Source organism: Callorhinus ursinus, unplaced genomic scaffold (genome assembly GCF_003265705.2).
Source record: "Callorhinus ursinus isolate GAN/ISIS: 27379988/994484 unplaced genomic scaffold, GSC_fseal_2.0 scaffold4, whole genome shotgun sequence".
Lineage (NCBI taxonomy): Eukaryota > Metazoa > Chordata > Mammalia > Carnivora > Otariidae > Callorhinus > Callorhinus ursinus.
In genome coordinates this window covers 107,343,884-107,357,501 of record NW_027397066.1, presented here as the reverse complement: position 1 = coordinate 107,357,501, position 13,618 = coordinate 107,343,884, and the positions used below count along the sequence as shown (strand labels likewise).

The 13,618-nt window shown below is 37.7% G+C and overlaps 1 protein-coding gene across 4 annotated transcripts in view; it reads right to left on the bottom strand.

Moving 5' to 3' along the window:
* Window positions 1-2,156: 2,156 nt before the first annotated feature.
* The window catches only part of CUNH4orf33 (chromosome unknown C4orf33 homolog), a 29,743-nt gene continuing 18,281 nt past the window's right edge, over window positions 2,157-13,618 (bottom strand). For 3 of the 4 annotated variants that reach the window (XM_025874181.2, XM_073892269.1, XM_025874184.2), the window contains one exon: window positions 10,462-12,942. In XM_025874181.2, coding sequence (XP_025729966.1) covers window positions 12,837-12,942 — 106 coding nt within the window. In that variant the 3' untranslated portion in view covers window positions 10,462-12,836. Of the gene's footprint in view, window positions 9,145-10,461; window positions 12,943-13,618 lie in introns of those variants that run through there. The other variant, XM_025874182.2, reaches the window with a different exon arrangement.

Below are 13,618 nucleotides of genomic sequence, written 5' to 3'. Positions count from 1 at the left end.
CAGGTATTATTGAAACTTTTTTTTTTTTTTTTTTTTTTTTTGGTGTATCTCAGCAGGGTTGTTTGTTGTATTGTCTCCTTTAAGGGTGGGGACTCAGCTTCTCCCTCTCCCTTTGCCTCCCCACCATCCTTACTGGAGCTCTCTCTCTCTCAAATAAATAAAATCTTTTTAATAAAAAGAAAAAAAAAAAGGATGGGGACTCTTTCCTATTGCCCTCCAGCTTTCCCAGAGTGGAGCCTGCTGATTTTTAAAGTTCCAAGTGTTAAGCCCCATTGATTGCAAAAACTCATGCAGCCAGGCCTCTCCCTGGAAGTCTAAGAGATAATTTCAAAAATCTCATTGGTCATCTTTGGAGATTGCTATAGAACCAATTATTCATAAAACTGCTAAATAAAAGAATCAAGCATTTATCCTGTAAAAACAGTGTTTCTTGGTATCCAAATAGTTGAATTGGGATTATTTTATTTTTTTTAAGATTTTATTTATTTATTTGAGAGAGAGAGAATGGGTGAGACAGAGAGAGAGCATGAGGAGGGGAGAGCCAGTGGGAGAAGCAGACTCCCTGCTGAGCAGGGACCCTGATGCGGGACTAGATCCTGGGACTCCAGGATCATGACCTGAGCCCAAGGCAGTCGCTTAACCAACTCAGGTGCCCCAAGGATCATTTTTTTAATAGAAATATTCCAGCTAAGAAATATGTAATAATGACAAAATTGGATTATCAACATTTTACAAGCCCTAATGAATTTATGAATTCAGGCAATGGTCATCAATGGCTCCTAATATCACAAAATGGAGACAACCAGTCATTATGCATCTCCTGACAGAAGAATACAACACCATCTATGAGATACTCCTACCAAATATTGAACCTGAATGTAATCAAGCTTCTAGATATAATTCACAGAAAATGGAGGAGGTAGATGAGAGCACGGGAACACAATTATCAAAATCCAGACTGAAGAATTTTATTTTTTTAAGATTTTATTTATTTAGGGGCACCTGGGTGGCTCAGTCATTAAGTGTCTGCCTTCAGCTTAGGTTATGGTCCCAGGGTCCTGGGATCGAGCCCCACATCGGGCTTTCTGCTGGCAGGAAGCCCGCTTCTCTCTCTCCCACTCCCCCTGCTTATGTTCCCTCTCTTGCTATATCTCTGTCAAATAAATAAATAAATAAATCTTTAAAAAAAGATTTTATTTATTTGAGAGAGAGAGTGAGAGAGAGAGAGAGCACAAGCGGGAGGGAGAAGCAGGCTCCCCACTGAGCAGGGAGCCCAATGTGGGGCTCAATCCCAGGACCCTGGGATCATGACCTGAGCTGAAGGCAGATGCTTAACCAATTGAGCCACCCAGGTGCCTCAAGGCTGCAGAATTTTCTAAAATATGAGGAAAATATTTAGAATAGTGGCAAAAATCAGAGTATTTTCTCTTGCACTGGACTTTGTGGTTTGTCATTTTGAGACCTGTAACACCCACAGTCATTTCATCTGCAAAAAGAAGCTGTCTTTAGATGAAGATGACCTAGAAGATGACAGAGCAAGAAAACCCCAATATAAATGGAGCTAGAAACCTGATGACACAGTGTGATTATCAATTTCTACATCAAACTGCAAAAAGTCTGTCATACCTCCTTTTACTGTTTAAGCTGGTTTGAGCTAAACTTACTTTTACTTGTAAACCAAAGTTTCTTAATTTATAGATTAGAAAGAGAGCTATATACTATGAAAATGAACCACTTCCAATGAATACATTTACAATTTGAGGCTCCATATATGCAAGTTCTATCCATCCATCCATCCATCCATCCATCCATCCATCCATCCATCCATATATGTTTTCTTTCAAGTTATAAATAAAATCAAATTGAAGAGTATAGTAGCAGGCTGTCTTTCTTTCCTTAGTTTTTAAGCTGCACTGGAGGCATGTTTAAGCGTAAGGTTCCCCTCCAAATCTTCTCCAGTCATTAATCATTGAAAATATTTTGGATATTGACTAGTTACCCAAAAGATAATACTGTGAAAAACCAAAGTGCAAAGTGTTTAAAACTGGTTTCTGTAAACACTCTAAATTGATGGACCTTGAACATTTGTGACTGGGTCCAAAATAAGAACAAAACTCTTGAAACAAATGTATACACATAATAAATGTGAGGCAGTCTGATATTTTCAATTCTATTTAATTATTTGTGTGTTACAACTCACTAAATAGATTCCACAATCCACTCCCTAACAGGTTTGCAAACTGCAGTTTGAAAAAGTCATTGATATAAATTACTTCATTATTTTTGAAAGAAGATGGTCCTCTCAAAAAGGAGAAAAAGATATATTGCCACTATTGCAAACAGTAAAATATTAAGGACAGGAAAACAGACATTCATTATCTTTAGGTTTTCTACACAAGTAGTCTACAAGATTATTTAGAATAAATTATTGCTAAATTACTTCAGTTTCTGATATGTACAGATAAAAGGCTATTATAGTTATTGCAGGTTACTCAAGGGTGTGATTTGGTTGCCAAAGTTTTCAGATCTTCTGAAGCTTGTCTTTTGATCTTTGACAAAAACCAAGGTAGTAAAAGCATTTAGTATAGATGCAGTCTCGTTTTCCTGCCTCTCTAATGTTCTGCTACACTATGATTCATTCCTTAATCATGACAAATCCTAAGAGATCTGCATTCACTTAGCCACTAGTCCACCACTGAAATAACACCTGTTGCAATGACAAATTTTCAGGTGTGACACTGTTGCAATAAATAATACCCTAGAGGGGCCTGTGGAAAAAATGTGTTTCTCTTGGCAAGTAGCTTTTAATAAGAAGTGGCTTGAACATTCATCTTCTCTGTGAGTGTACCACATAAGGTGAGATTTGTACAGACACCCCTCACTTTTCATAGATTAATAATTTCTGGTTTCCTATATTCCTCACACATGTGTAATCTTACCTCTAGTGATAACTCTTTTTACTATTCCTTAGATGAAAAATGATAGTTGGTGATAAATGCTTCTGATGTCAATTTATAAATTTGCTCTACAAGAGCAAAATTAGGGTAAGAAATGATCAGATAGCACCAGGAACGATGATTTAACAAAAAAATATGCTGCCCATATAAATCTTCAATTAGAAGATTCATTGTGCAAAATACTCATCTTAAGATGCATATGCTACCTCTTGCACTTAAGTCCAAAAATCCATTAAGTATAAATTAACCTAATGAAGTCATTGAGTCAATACCTAGTAAAATCAGCACTTAATGGAGTAAAATTTTTTACTGTGACGAGGAATAAAGGACAAGTTGGGGGTGGGTAAAGAGGACTGGGAAAGACAGAAACTTGGGACAGACCGAAGGAAGTGAGAGGTCCCTCATGTTTAGAGGCCAGAAGCAGCAGCAGAAGTGGCTATGGAAATTCTGAAAGAAACTCTATTTAGAAATCAATGCCTATTGGCTATGTACTATACAAATAATATTTTAGTGTAGGCACGGCTGAAACTAGAATAAATTAGTAAGACATGGTTCCTTTCTTTTTTTGTCTACTATCTATTACATGTAGGACACGGAAGGTCGCTTGTATGCCAGGAAAAAAAATCTTTGTTGCAAGCTGCTGAAGTCTGAGTTATAATCTGGGGAAAAATAAGAACTCTTTGATTTCCTAAATATGGGCCCATTTTCCCAGTCAAAACTAACCATCCCTGTGTCTCCCGTCTATGTTCGAATGAAAATAAGAAGGTAAAAGACAAAGATGAAGAGCTAAGAGGAGAAAAAGGGTCATGTATGGATGTATTTCCATCTCTCCTTCCCTCATTAAAACCAGTATCATTGGGATTTCCAGAGACTCTATCCCGTAGCCTTTTATCTGTACATATCAGAAACTGAAGTAATTTAGCAATAATTTATTCTAAATAATCTTGTAGACTACTTGTGTAAAAAACCTAAAGATAGTGAATGTCTGCTTTCCTGTCTTTAATATTTTACTGTTTGCAATAGTGGCAATATATCTTTTTCTCCTTTTTGAGAGGACCATCTTCTTTCAAAAATAAATCATTGGTTCAGGGTGAATACTATATCCTGTGGAACAGCAGCCCAACCTTACAGAAAGCTGAGCTTGCACTTAGTTAACACTTTAATAAGCTATTTCTTCTTTTCATTCTTTTAAGTTGGCTGCTCTCGGGTAATGCAGTATATGGTAGCTTCTACAGGAATGTACCTATTTTCATTTCTCCTCTGTCATAAAATGGGTCACTTGTTCTTGGGTGATAAGATACAGGATCTAATGTCAGGAAATCAGGCATCCTGTAAACTTTTTGGATGGTGGTTCTGGAAGATGTGTTAGGCATGGAAAGCAGATCCAAATTTAGAGTAGATGCTGATCACAGCATGGATGAATTATTTTTTCTCAAATAGGAGTTCGATATAATCAACTTGCTATCAAGTAGCTGGCAAGTCTCCTCAAGAAATGGTATCATGTTAAGGTCTTGGTATTGGCCTCGATTGCTGCGACTTGGGGCATTAAAGAGTAAGTCACTAGTTCAACATGGTAAGAAGGAATACATGCTATTGGGCCCATATGTAGCCCCTATCCCTGTCAACATGGTCCTTCTGCTCATGAATGCATTATGTAAACTCTAGAATGTCTGAGGACAGAAGCTGGCTAATATCCACTGGATGAATCACTGTGTCTACCTGGTTGTTCAGGGCTTCCTCCACAGTGTCTCTGCTCTGATAGAAATTAACGTGAAACATAAAGATCCTCATGCCTTGTGCCCCTTACTGTAAATCCATCCACATACCTCTTTCCCAAACTTCCTTGCCTCCCAACGTCAAATCTTATCCTGATCAATTAGCCAAACCATTTGCCAGGGGTCCTTAAATATGTGTACTTAAGGACATTTCTCCACAAGTAAATGGCAAAGTAGATTGCTCACATGACTGCTCACTAGAAGGCTTTCCCTTCATCACTGTCATCTGGGGCCTTTCCTGAATGGATCTATCGTATGGGAACAGTTCACTTTAAGCTAGTACCAACATTTCAAGGTAACCCATTAGACTTGTCTTTTTCCCTCTGTTATTTACTTGTGGAAATCTTCCCATGAAGCCATGCGTGTAAGTGGAGGGAAAGTCATCCATGCAATAGAAGTAGGTGACATAGGGTTCTGGGACATCTATTCATGCAACTTACTTTGTGCCCTCTGGACCTTGTCAGACTGGATCCTGAAAGTAGTACTTCCATCATATGATGGACTGTTGTTGTGCCCTCTTGACCTTATGACTTGGTAGATTTGATAATACCTATTTCATGATAGAAAGCTCTGGTCATAGTCACTTGTATGTTCTATGGTCAGGTACTCATCCTTTACTAGAAGCCAGGGACATGGCAGGAACTGCTTTTCAAATATTCTTAGCTAAGAAGGCATGGCCTTGCTCCAGAAACCTAAAGAGTCTATACTATATCTCTCCTATTGGGGCTTTCCAGAGACTCTATCCCGTATCTTTATTCACCACAGAAACCTTTAGCATAATCAGATCTACTGGGTGACAGGGCCAATTGCACCACGGCCAAAACTGCTACGATATCCTCTCTTGCTCCTAGGAATGACCACAGGGTGAGGGGTGGACCTATTGGACTTACTATGAGATATTCTTAGCCAAGATTCCTTTGATCACCTGGTCCCCATGTGTCCCATTCTAAGAGAGGGCCATAATGGCAATTCAGGTCTCTTACTATCAATGTCAACTCAGTCACTAAATTTACGGTATTCAGCAATCCGAAACATCTGAGTAGTCACCTTTCTTCAGACTAGAGTTATTCTGGTTAAATGTCCACATATCTCCCTGGGGAAAAATTAGGAGAATATTTATCATATATTCTTGGGGTAACATTTCTGGTTATTTTATTAAGGGGACCCAGCTTCTCTTTCAGTCAATAGGCTCTGGGTTTTAAAACTGGAGTAAGGGCGCCTGGGTGGCTCAGTTGCTTAAGCAACTGCCTTCAGCTCAGGTCATGATCCTGGAGTCCCGGGATCGAGTCCCACATCCGGCTCCCTGCTCAGCAGGGAGTCTGCTTCTCCCTCTGACCGTCTTCCCTCTCATGCTCTCTGGCTCTCATTCTCTCTCTCTCAAATAAATAAATAAAATCTTTAAAAAAATTAAAAATAAAAAAATAAAACTGGAGTAAATCTGCAAAAAGGGTGACAAACCAAAATGATCTATTCCAAGAGCTGAAAATAGCCTACTGCTCACCAGCTCTCAATTTTTTTTTTTTCTGGCTTATAAGTCAAGGTGGCTAGCTACCCATATCACTCTTAGGTACACCTTGGACTATTAGCTAAAGTCATGGATATCTGATGTTAATGCACTCTGACTGCCACACCAGCCTTGCTGCTCATTACAGTAATTACATTCACATGGCTTCTGTTAATTAGCATCTCCATAGGAATCTGATATTCTGGAAATTTATCAAACCCATCAACACTAGACATTCCAGTTCTATGGCAGCACTGCCTACTCAGTCCTGGGCCACAGAGGCTACCTATAGTTACCCAGATCATAACTGAGTTTCTCAAGAATGATAGTGCTCCCCTCTACAGTCTCCTCTATTCTATTCTCCTTGAGGTAAACACAGTCAGATGGTGGGTTCTCTGGTCTCATATAACATTATACATTTATAGTCTAACATCATAACATTATTATCTCTCCAAACCTTTGACCTTTCCTCGATACTCCACCAAGGCAGTTTTAGCATTTCTGCTTCACATACTATAAGCCACCATTTTATCCAATTTCAAGAATTAGCTCAGCAGCGTATTAGGTTCCAGGTGTCCTCGTGAAGATGTTAAGCCCCAAGTGTAACATCCCATGTCAATAAGCTTTTTCCCTTTCCAGCCACAGATGCTGACTTCTCTAGATACACATGTGCTCCCCTTGTTCCAGGTCCTGTATCCTTTCAGTGTGTACACAATACTTCTCACAGCATGTTCTTATTATTTCCACCACCCCTTGGGAAGTGCTGTAATCTGACCCTCATTTTAAGTCTGGTGAGGAGATGGTATATTATCTATGAGGCACCTGCTTCATGTTAGGTTTTTGGGGGAAGTGTCAAGGCAAGTTGAGGATGACTGCCTCCAACTAGGGTAAGGGAGCTGCTTCTGCCAGCCCAGTGAGTGAAAGAAAATCTGGGGTTCAAGATATGCCAGAATAGGCTCATCTATACAAATGTCCCAATCCCAGGTCTCAGGGTCCCACTCTTTTCATAAGGGACCCCTCATTTCAAAATAGGAGACCTGTCAAGGTTTAGTATTTAGTAGCATAACCATCCTTACCATTAAACCCTGAGTTTGAATTTCCATATTGTTTGTGCTCCAGCTGCTGTAAATAGGGTTTTTCAAATACTGAGGTGCATTTTTCTGATGCTCACTGTATACCTTGAGTTTGTAGTTACCTATTTTTTTCTCAAATCTCCTAAAGACTTTAACAAAAAGCAGTCAACTCCATCTTCAACAGACTTCAGAATTAAAAAAAAAAAAAGGTTGTATCAGACATTCCACCAGTGCAATTGTTGTCTAGGCGGAAACAGAGATTCCTGTTGCTTCCTATTCGACCATCCTCCCAGAATCCTCTCCAAATTCCCAAATTGTCATTTTTTATCAGTGGAGAAATACCAAATAAAATTATTTCAATGTCAGAATTATTTAAGAAAGAAAAGAAGCCTTCAACTTCATAGTCCTTGTTATTACCACTCTCTCCGTGTCAAGTGTTACCTATCACTTATACTGATGTTTGACCTACAACTGCTCCTCAAGCCAATCTACCACTGGAGAAAGTCTTAGTAATTGTGATGTTATACCAGGTTCATCACCAGAGGGGTCCCTATCACTAACTGCCCCAAGAGTGATACAATACCTGACTCCCATTCTGACAGGCTACTTTCTAGAGCTACTTCAGGTAACAATTGACTTAGCCTGGGTTCCCCATAAGACAGATCTGGGACAAGAGCCTGCATGTAGGTTGATTTTTGTAAAGTAATTACAAACAGGAGTAGGGAAGTAAGAAGAGCAAAACAGGAAATGAGAAAAAGGCAATATGAAATGTGTTATTAGTTGGCTATTACAGCTGTTATCAGTTGGCAGCTGAAGCATGATTCCTTTAGTGACCTTCTGAGGAACTGTGTGGAAGGGACCTCAGAATTGCTAACCTGAAGAACAAGAGAGGAGCATTTAACCACTGCCTCCCATCCTCCTTGTTCAAGAGTTGCCCCATGGGTTATTAGCTCCTTCACACATCCAGGGTAGTCTATGGTGAGAATGGGTAAGGGGGTTCCTGCATGTGTTCCACACAGCTGAGGCAGCAGCAAAGCTCTGGTGCAGGAAGCAAGGGGTACACAGTGCAGCTAAGGCAAGGTGCTGTGAGTTCACAGAGTACAACTGGTTGCTGTAGTAAAAATATTAGGCTTAAAGGATGAGAAGAGCTTTCCAATACACAGTAGGATAAGTGCTCTAATAAAGCAATGTTAAAATACTACGGAACCTTAAATGGGAAGGAGAAGATGATCCTTGGGCTTTGAAGCACGACTGGAAGAGTTGAGGGCTTCCCATCATTGCTTCCCCATTTGTATCCTTTTTCTTTTTAAATATCGAATTAATTATATTCATTATCTTCTTCCCCCAAAGCCTAATGTTTTAAAAAGGAGGAAAAGGAGGAGAAAAACTTATATTTTCTGTGGCAATTTTTTTTATGTGAAGAAAAAGTAGTTGCTGGCTAAAAATACAAAGTATATAATAGCCCTCCCCACCACCTTATCTTCAGGGGATATGTCCCAGACCCCCAGTGAATGCCTAAAACCATGATTAGTACCCAACCCTATATATACTATGCTTTTTTACTCTAGATACATGCCTACAATAAAGTTTAATTTATAAATTAGGAACAGTGAGAGATCAATAACAATAAAACCAGCACGAATTTCTTCTTTCCTTCTTCACAATTTCACAGATAGATTTGTTCTTACTATAGATCTCAGCAACCTCGGCACATAATTTTTTTTTTCTTTCCCTATTTAGTTGAGACTTTTCAATTCTTCACTTCAAGGAAGTACTTTCCAGCTTTTCTTTGGCACCTCTGAATTGCCAGTATCATCATCCTTGAGTTTTGGGACCTTTATTAAGTAAAATAAGGGTTATTTTAACACAAGCATACTGTGACAGCAGATCTGATGACCCAGATGGCTAAGTGACTAACGGGCCGGTAGCACATATACAACATGGATGCACTGCACGAAGAGATGATTCATGTCCCAGGCAGGACAGTGCAAGATTTCATCAGGATACTCAAAACGGCATGCAATTTAAAAATTACGAATTTTTTCTTCCTGGAACTTTCCATTTAATATTTTTGGACCACAGTTGACTACAGATAACTGAAACCAATGAAAGCAAAACTGCAGATAGGGGTGGGGGCGACTACTGCATTTACCCCTGGACTGTGACTTACACTTTACTGGAGCTGTGAAGAAGCATGAGAAAATACTTGAATAAATGCATGTACTGTGTAATCTATATAGGGGGTGAGAAGAGAGAATCTGCACGATACCGTAGTGAACAATTCAGAACACAGCAAGGAAATGCATTTATACATATATTAAACAACGGAATGATTATTCTTTCATGGTCCTGAAGTTGAAAAGCAAATTTGAAACAGTGATTACAAACCCCATTCTCAAATACTAACTTTCTATAGGGTGCACTGTTTGTATGTTACTAATGGACAAATTTTCCAAAATTCTGTGGTTGAATTGCATGCCTCTTTCAAAAGAAAATGGTTATATAAGGTGCTTTTGCTTGCTTGGTATTGGAAGAAGGAAAATATTTCTTACCTAGATGAGAAAAAGTTAAGAGATGTTCTAAAGACACCTAAATAGATAAAAAGAGGATCCCTACTGGGTTTTAAAAAGTTCACAAATCACAGCATTCAAATTCAATATTTTTATGGTTATATCTAAAATATTTGTGCTTTACTTTTCCCCATATTATAAACACTTATGCTTTATATCTGAACCTGTGATTCAGAATGACTGATTCACTTTTCAAATCAGGACACACTAAATATGTATCTCCTTTTTTTGGATTGTTTTATACGCATTTTTAAAATTGCTTCAGGTATTTTATAAGTAAGTCACCACAGACTATTTTAAATATGGCTTTCCTATCCAAAACTGGCATATTGTTGCCATATTAGTCAATTTTTAAATTATTTCCTGTATTTATCTAGGATGCCTAACACTGCCACCATTATATGTAGTTATGAAGACACTTATGGCCTTTTGTAAAAGTCTATTTATCTTACACCAGCTCTCTTTTCAGATAGAAAACATAATAAATGAAAAAAATAGTTAATAAGCCACATTTAGCTAGCACCAGTGACTGTTCTATGGAACAATATACAGTAGAAGTTAACTCCATTTAATTTACAGCTATTTTATAACAATATTTTATTAAGGTATAATTTACATATAGTAAAATCACAAATCTTAAATATACAGCTTGGGGAATGTTGATAAATGTATGCAGTAACTGTCAGCCAGATCAAGATACAAAACATTTCAACTACCCCCCCCAAATTCCCTCATGTCCCTTTTCCAACTAATTTTAATCCCCTGCTCTCACCCAGAGCAATCACTGTTCTGAGATGCATCACTACAGCCTAGTTTGGCCTATAATTGGCCTTCATATAGACGGTTATGCAGAATGTTGTACCTGGTTTATTTTGCTCAATGTGATGCTTTTGAGATTTATGTAGGTTATGGCACATACCAGTAGTCCATTCGTTTTCATGTTACTCCACTATCTGACTATATTGCAGTTTGTCTATCCATTCTCCTGTGGATAGAAACTTGATTGTTTATAGTTTTGTGTTATGAATAAAGCTGCCATAAACATTCATTTCTCTTGAGTAGATACCTAAGAATGAAACTGCTGAAACACAGAGTAGGTGTGTATTTAGCTTTAGAAATTTCCAGTTTTCCAAAGTGGTTGTACCATATATTACATTCCTATCCATAGTGTATAAAAGTTCTAGGTACTCTACATTCCCATTATTGCTTGATATTGTCAGTCTTTTTCAGTTTTAACCATTTAACCAGTGTGTATATTTTGTAATTTTAGTCATTTAGTGGTATCTTGTGGTTTTAATTTGCATTTCCTTGATGATAAGTGATGTTGACTTTCTACATACTTATTGGCCTTTTGTATATTTTTTTTTTCTGTGAAGTGTCCTTAACTGGCTTCCCCTTTTATTACTGGTTTATAGGAGTTCTTCATATATTCTGGGTAAGAGGTTCTTTGTCACATACGGATATTTTGAATATTTTATTCCAATATGTGGCTTGCTTCTTCACTTTTTTAGTGGAAGCTTTTGATGAACAGAAAGTTTTGATTTTGGTGAAGTCTAATGTCTCTTTCTCTCTTTCCCCAAAAAAGCCTTCTGGGATTTTTAACTGGGATTGTGTTGAATCTAGAGATCAATTTGGAAAAGGAAACTAGGCAGCTTATTTTCTCCTATATAAAGAAATCTATAGGTAGGCAGTCCAGATATGATACATTACTCTATTGCACTGTTCAGAACCCAGGCTCCTTTGTCTTACTGCTCAGCTGACCCTGGATTGTCTCCTCATTGGTACAATATAGCTAGTGTGTTACCTCAGGTTTCAATTATGCAATTCAGGAAAAAGGAAGGGGGAGGGCAAAGGACAAAAGGTAAAATGTGTATGGCATCTGAATCTTTCAAAAACATCTTTTCTTGAAGTTCCACCTAACACTGTATACTTACATCTCATTAAACTGAACTGTTTTATCATGTCATTTCAATCTGTAGAGGAATCTGGAAAAATGTCTTTGAGCAGTGACCCTAAAAATTCAAGTTCTGTTAGTAAAAAATAAGAGGATAAAGTATATCATTGGGTAGACAACTAGGTGGTCTGTACAAGTAATAAAAGTTCTTTGAAAAAAAAAAAAGTTCTGCAAGACTGCTATTCTCTGAGTTAAGAATGCTAGTGAAGGACCAGGTTTGGTGGAGAAGTTCATAGATGATCTACTAGACGGCTTTAAACTCTGAACTATACCACATCACAAAACTTGAAAAATCCTACACCAGGAGTGTTTGATGTTTACAAAATAAAGTGAAGATATTTTGGCATTTGGTTTAACAGCATTAAGAAAATGTCATTTGTTTGTAAATGAAAGCAGAAGCTGTTGCCCAACTTCAAGACTACTTCATTCCATTTCCTTCTACAGACTAAAAATAGTCACAAGACAGGAAAAACAGCTGGTTAAATACATATGTATCTTAATGATGCCTTAACAGATGTGGATCTCCTGCTCAACTGAAATAGGTCATTGTTTTCAACCCACTTCAAGAATGCATAGAAGATTCTGAGTAAAGAATTACTGTACATTACATGGAACTTAAAAAAATGCACAAATAAGATGTTCCAGTCTCAGGCTGGCTGAGGTTTAGGGAAGTGGGAGGAGAAATAATGGTGTTGGTTGACAGAGTCAGGGATATCTGGGGTGATGGTAATGCAAGGCAGATAGAACTGATTGATGTGACAGCTCTTAGACTGAATGACTCTGAGAAACATTTGAACTTCCTACAGTCATCTACAAACTTTCCATTTTCTTGTTAACTCATATACAACTTGCCGCAAAGATACTATATTTTCACTGACCTCTATGAAAGTAGTTGTTCTTGAAGTGTGCTGGTGATATCATGATTAAAAGAGATTATACATATTATTGATTTACCTTAAAAGATACAGAGAAGAAATGACTGATATGATCATCTACTATACTCCTAGACATCAGGTTTCTCTATTAACCACAGCTCTGATTCTGGTTGTTTCCATTCTTCTCCAAGCAGTGTATTAAAACTGAAAGGCTTGAAGTATTCCAGACGATGACTAAACACAAAGGAAAAGAAGGTGAGAATTGAAATGAATTCCGCATTTAGTAATTAAGTAAATTACTATTTACTTTGTCACATTTGTGATAGAACATTCTATTTTAAAAATAGCAAAGGTAAGATGTATTCTATGTATACAACTTTCTCACTCTTGCTATCAAACATTCAGCTCTGAAATTCACTGACATCTCAAAACACTCTCCTCTTAATTCTAGAAAAGCTCCCTCACAGCTGAGGGAAGAAATAAAAATCAACCCTCAAAACCTGACTCATCCTATCTAGCCTTAAACAAATATTATACTCTTAGAGATGTTTTTACATTCAAATTTTGATATATTTTATATGCCATATAGATAATCGTTTTAAAGTTTCAGCTCTGTAACTTAGAGGATAGACTACTTTGCCAAAGCAAGAGAGGTGAATGTAAAAGAGATTTGATCCTACTTCTTTTCTAAGAAAACCATTTAAGTATTGTGGCTTAATGAGGAGACAATGACTTAACTAACATGTTACAGTGGATCTCAGCTGTGCAGGAAATCGTTCCGCCCTGACTCTACCTTGACCAATGGTATACTCATACTTTTATCTAGGATCAGTCTCCAGTAACTTGTAAATGAGGAGCCTGAATACAGGAAGGCATTAGCTGGTGAAGAGCCAGAGAAAAAAGCCATCTT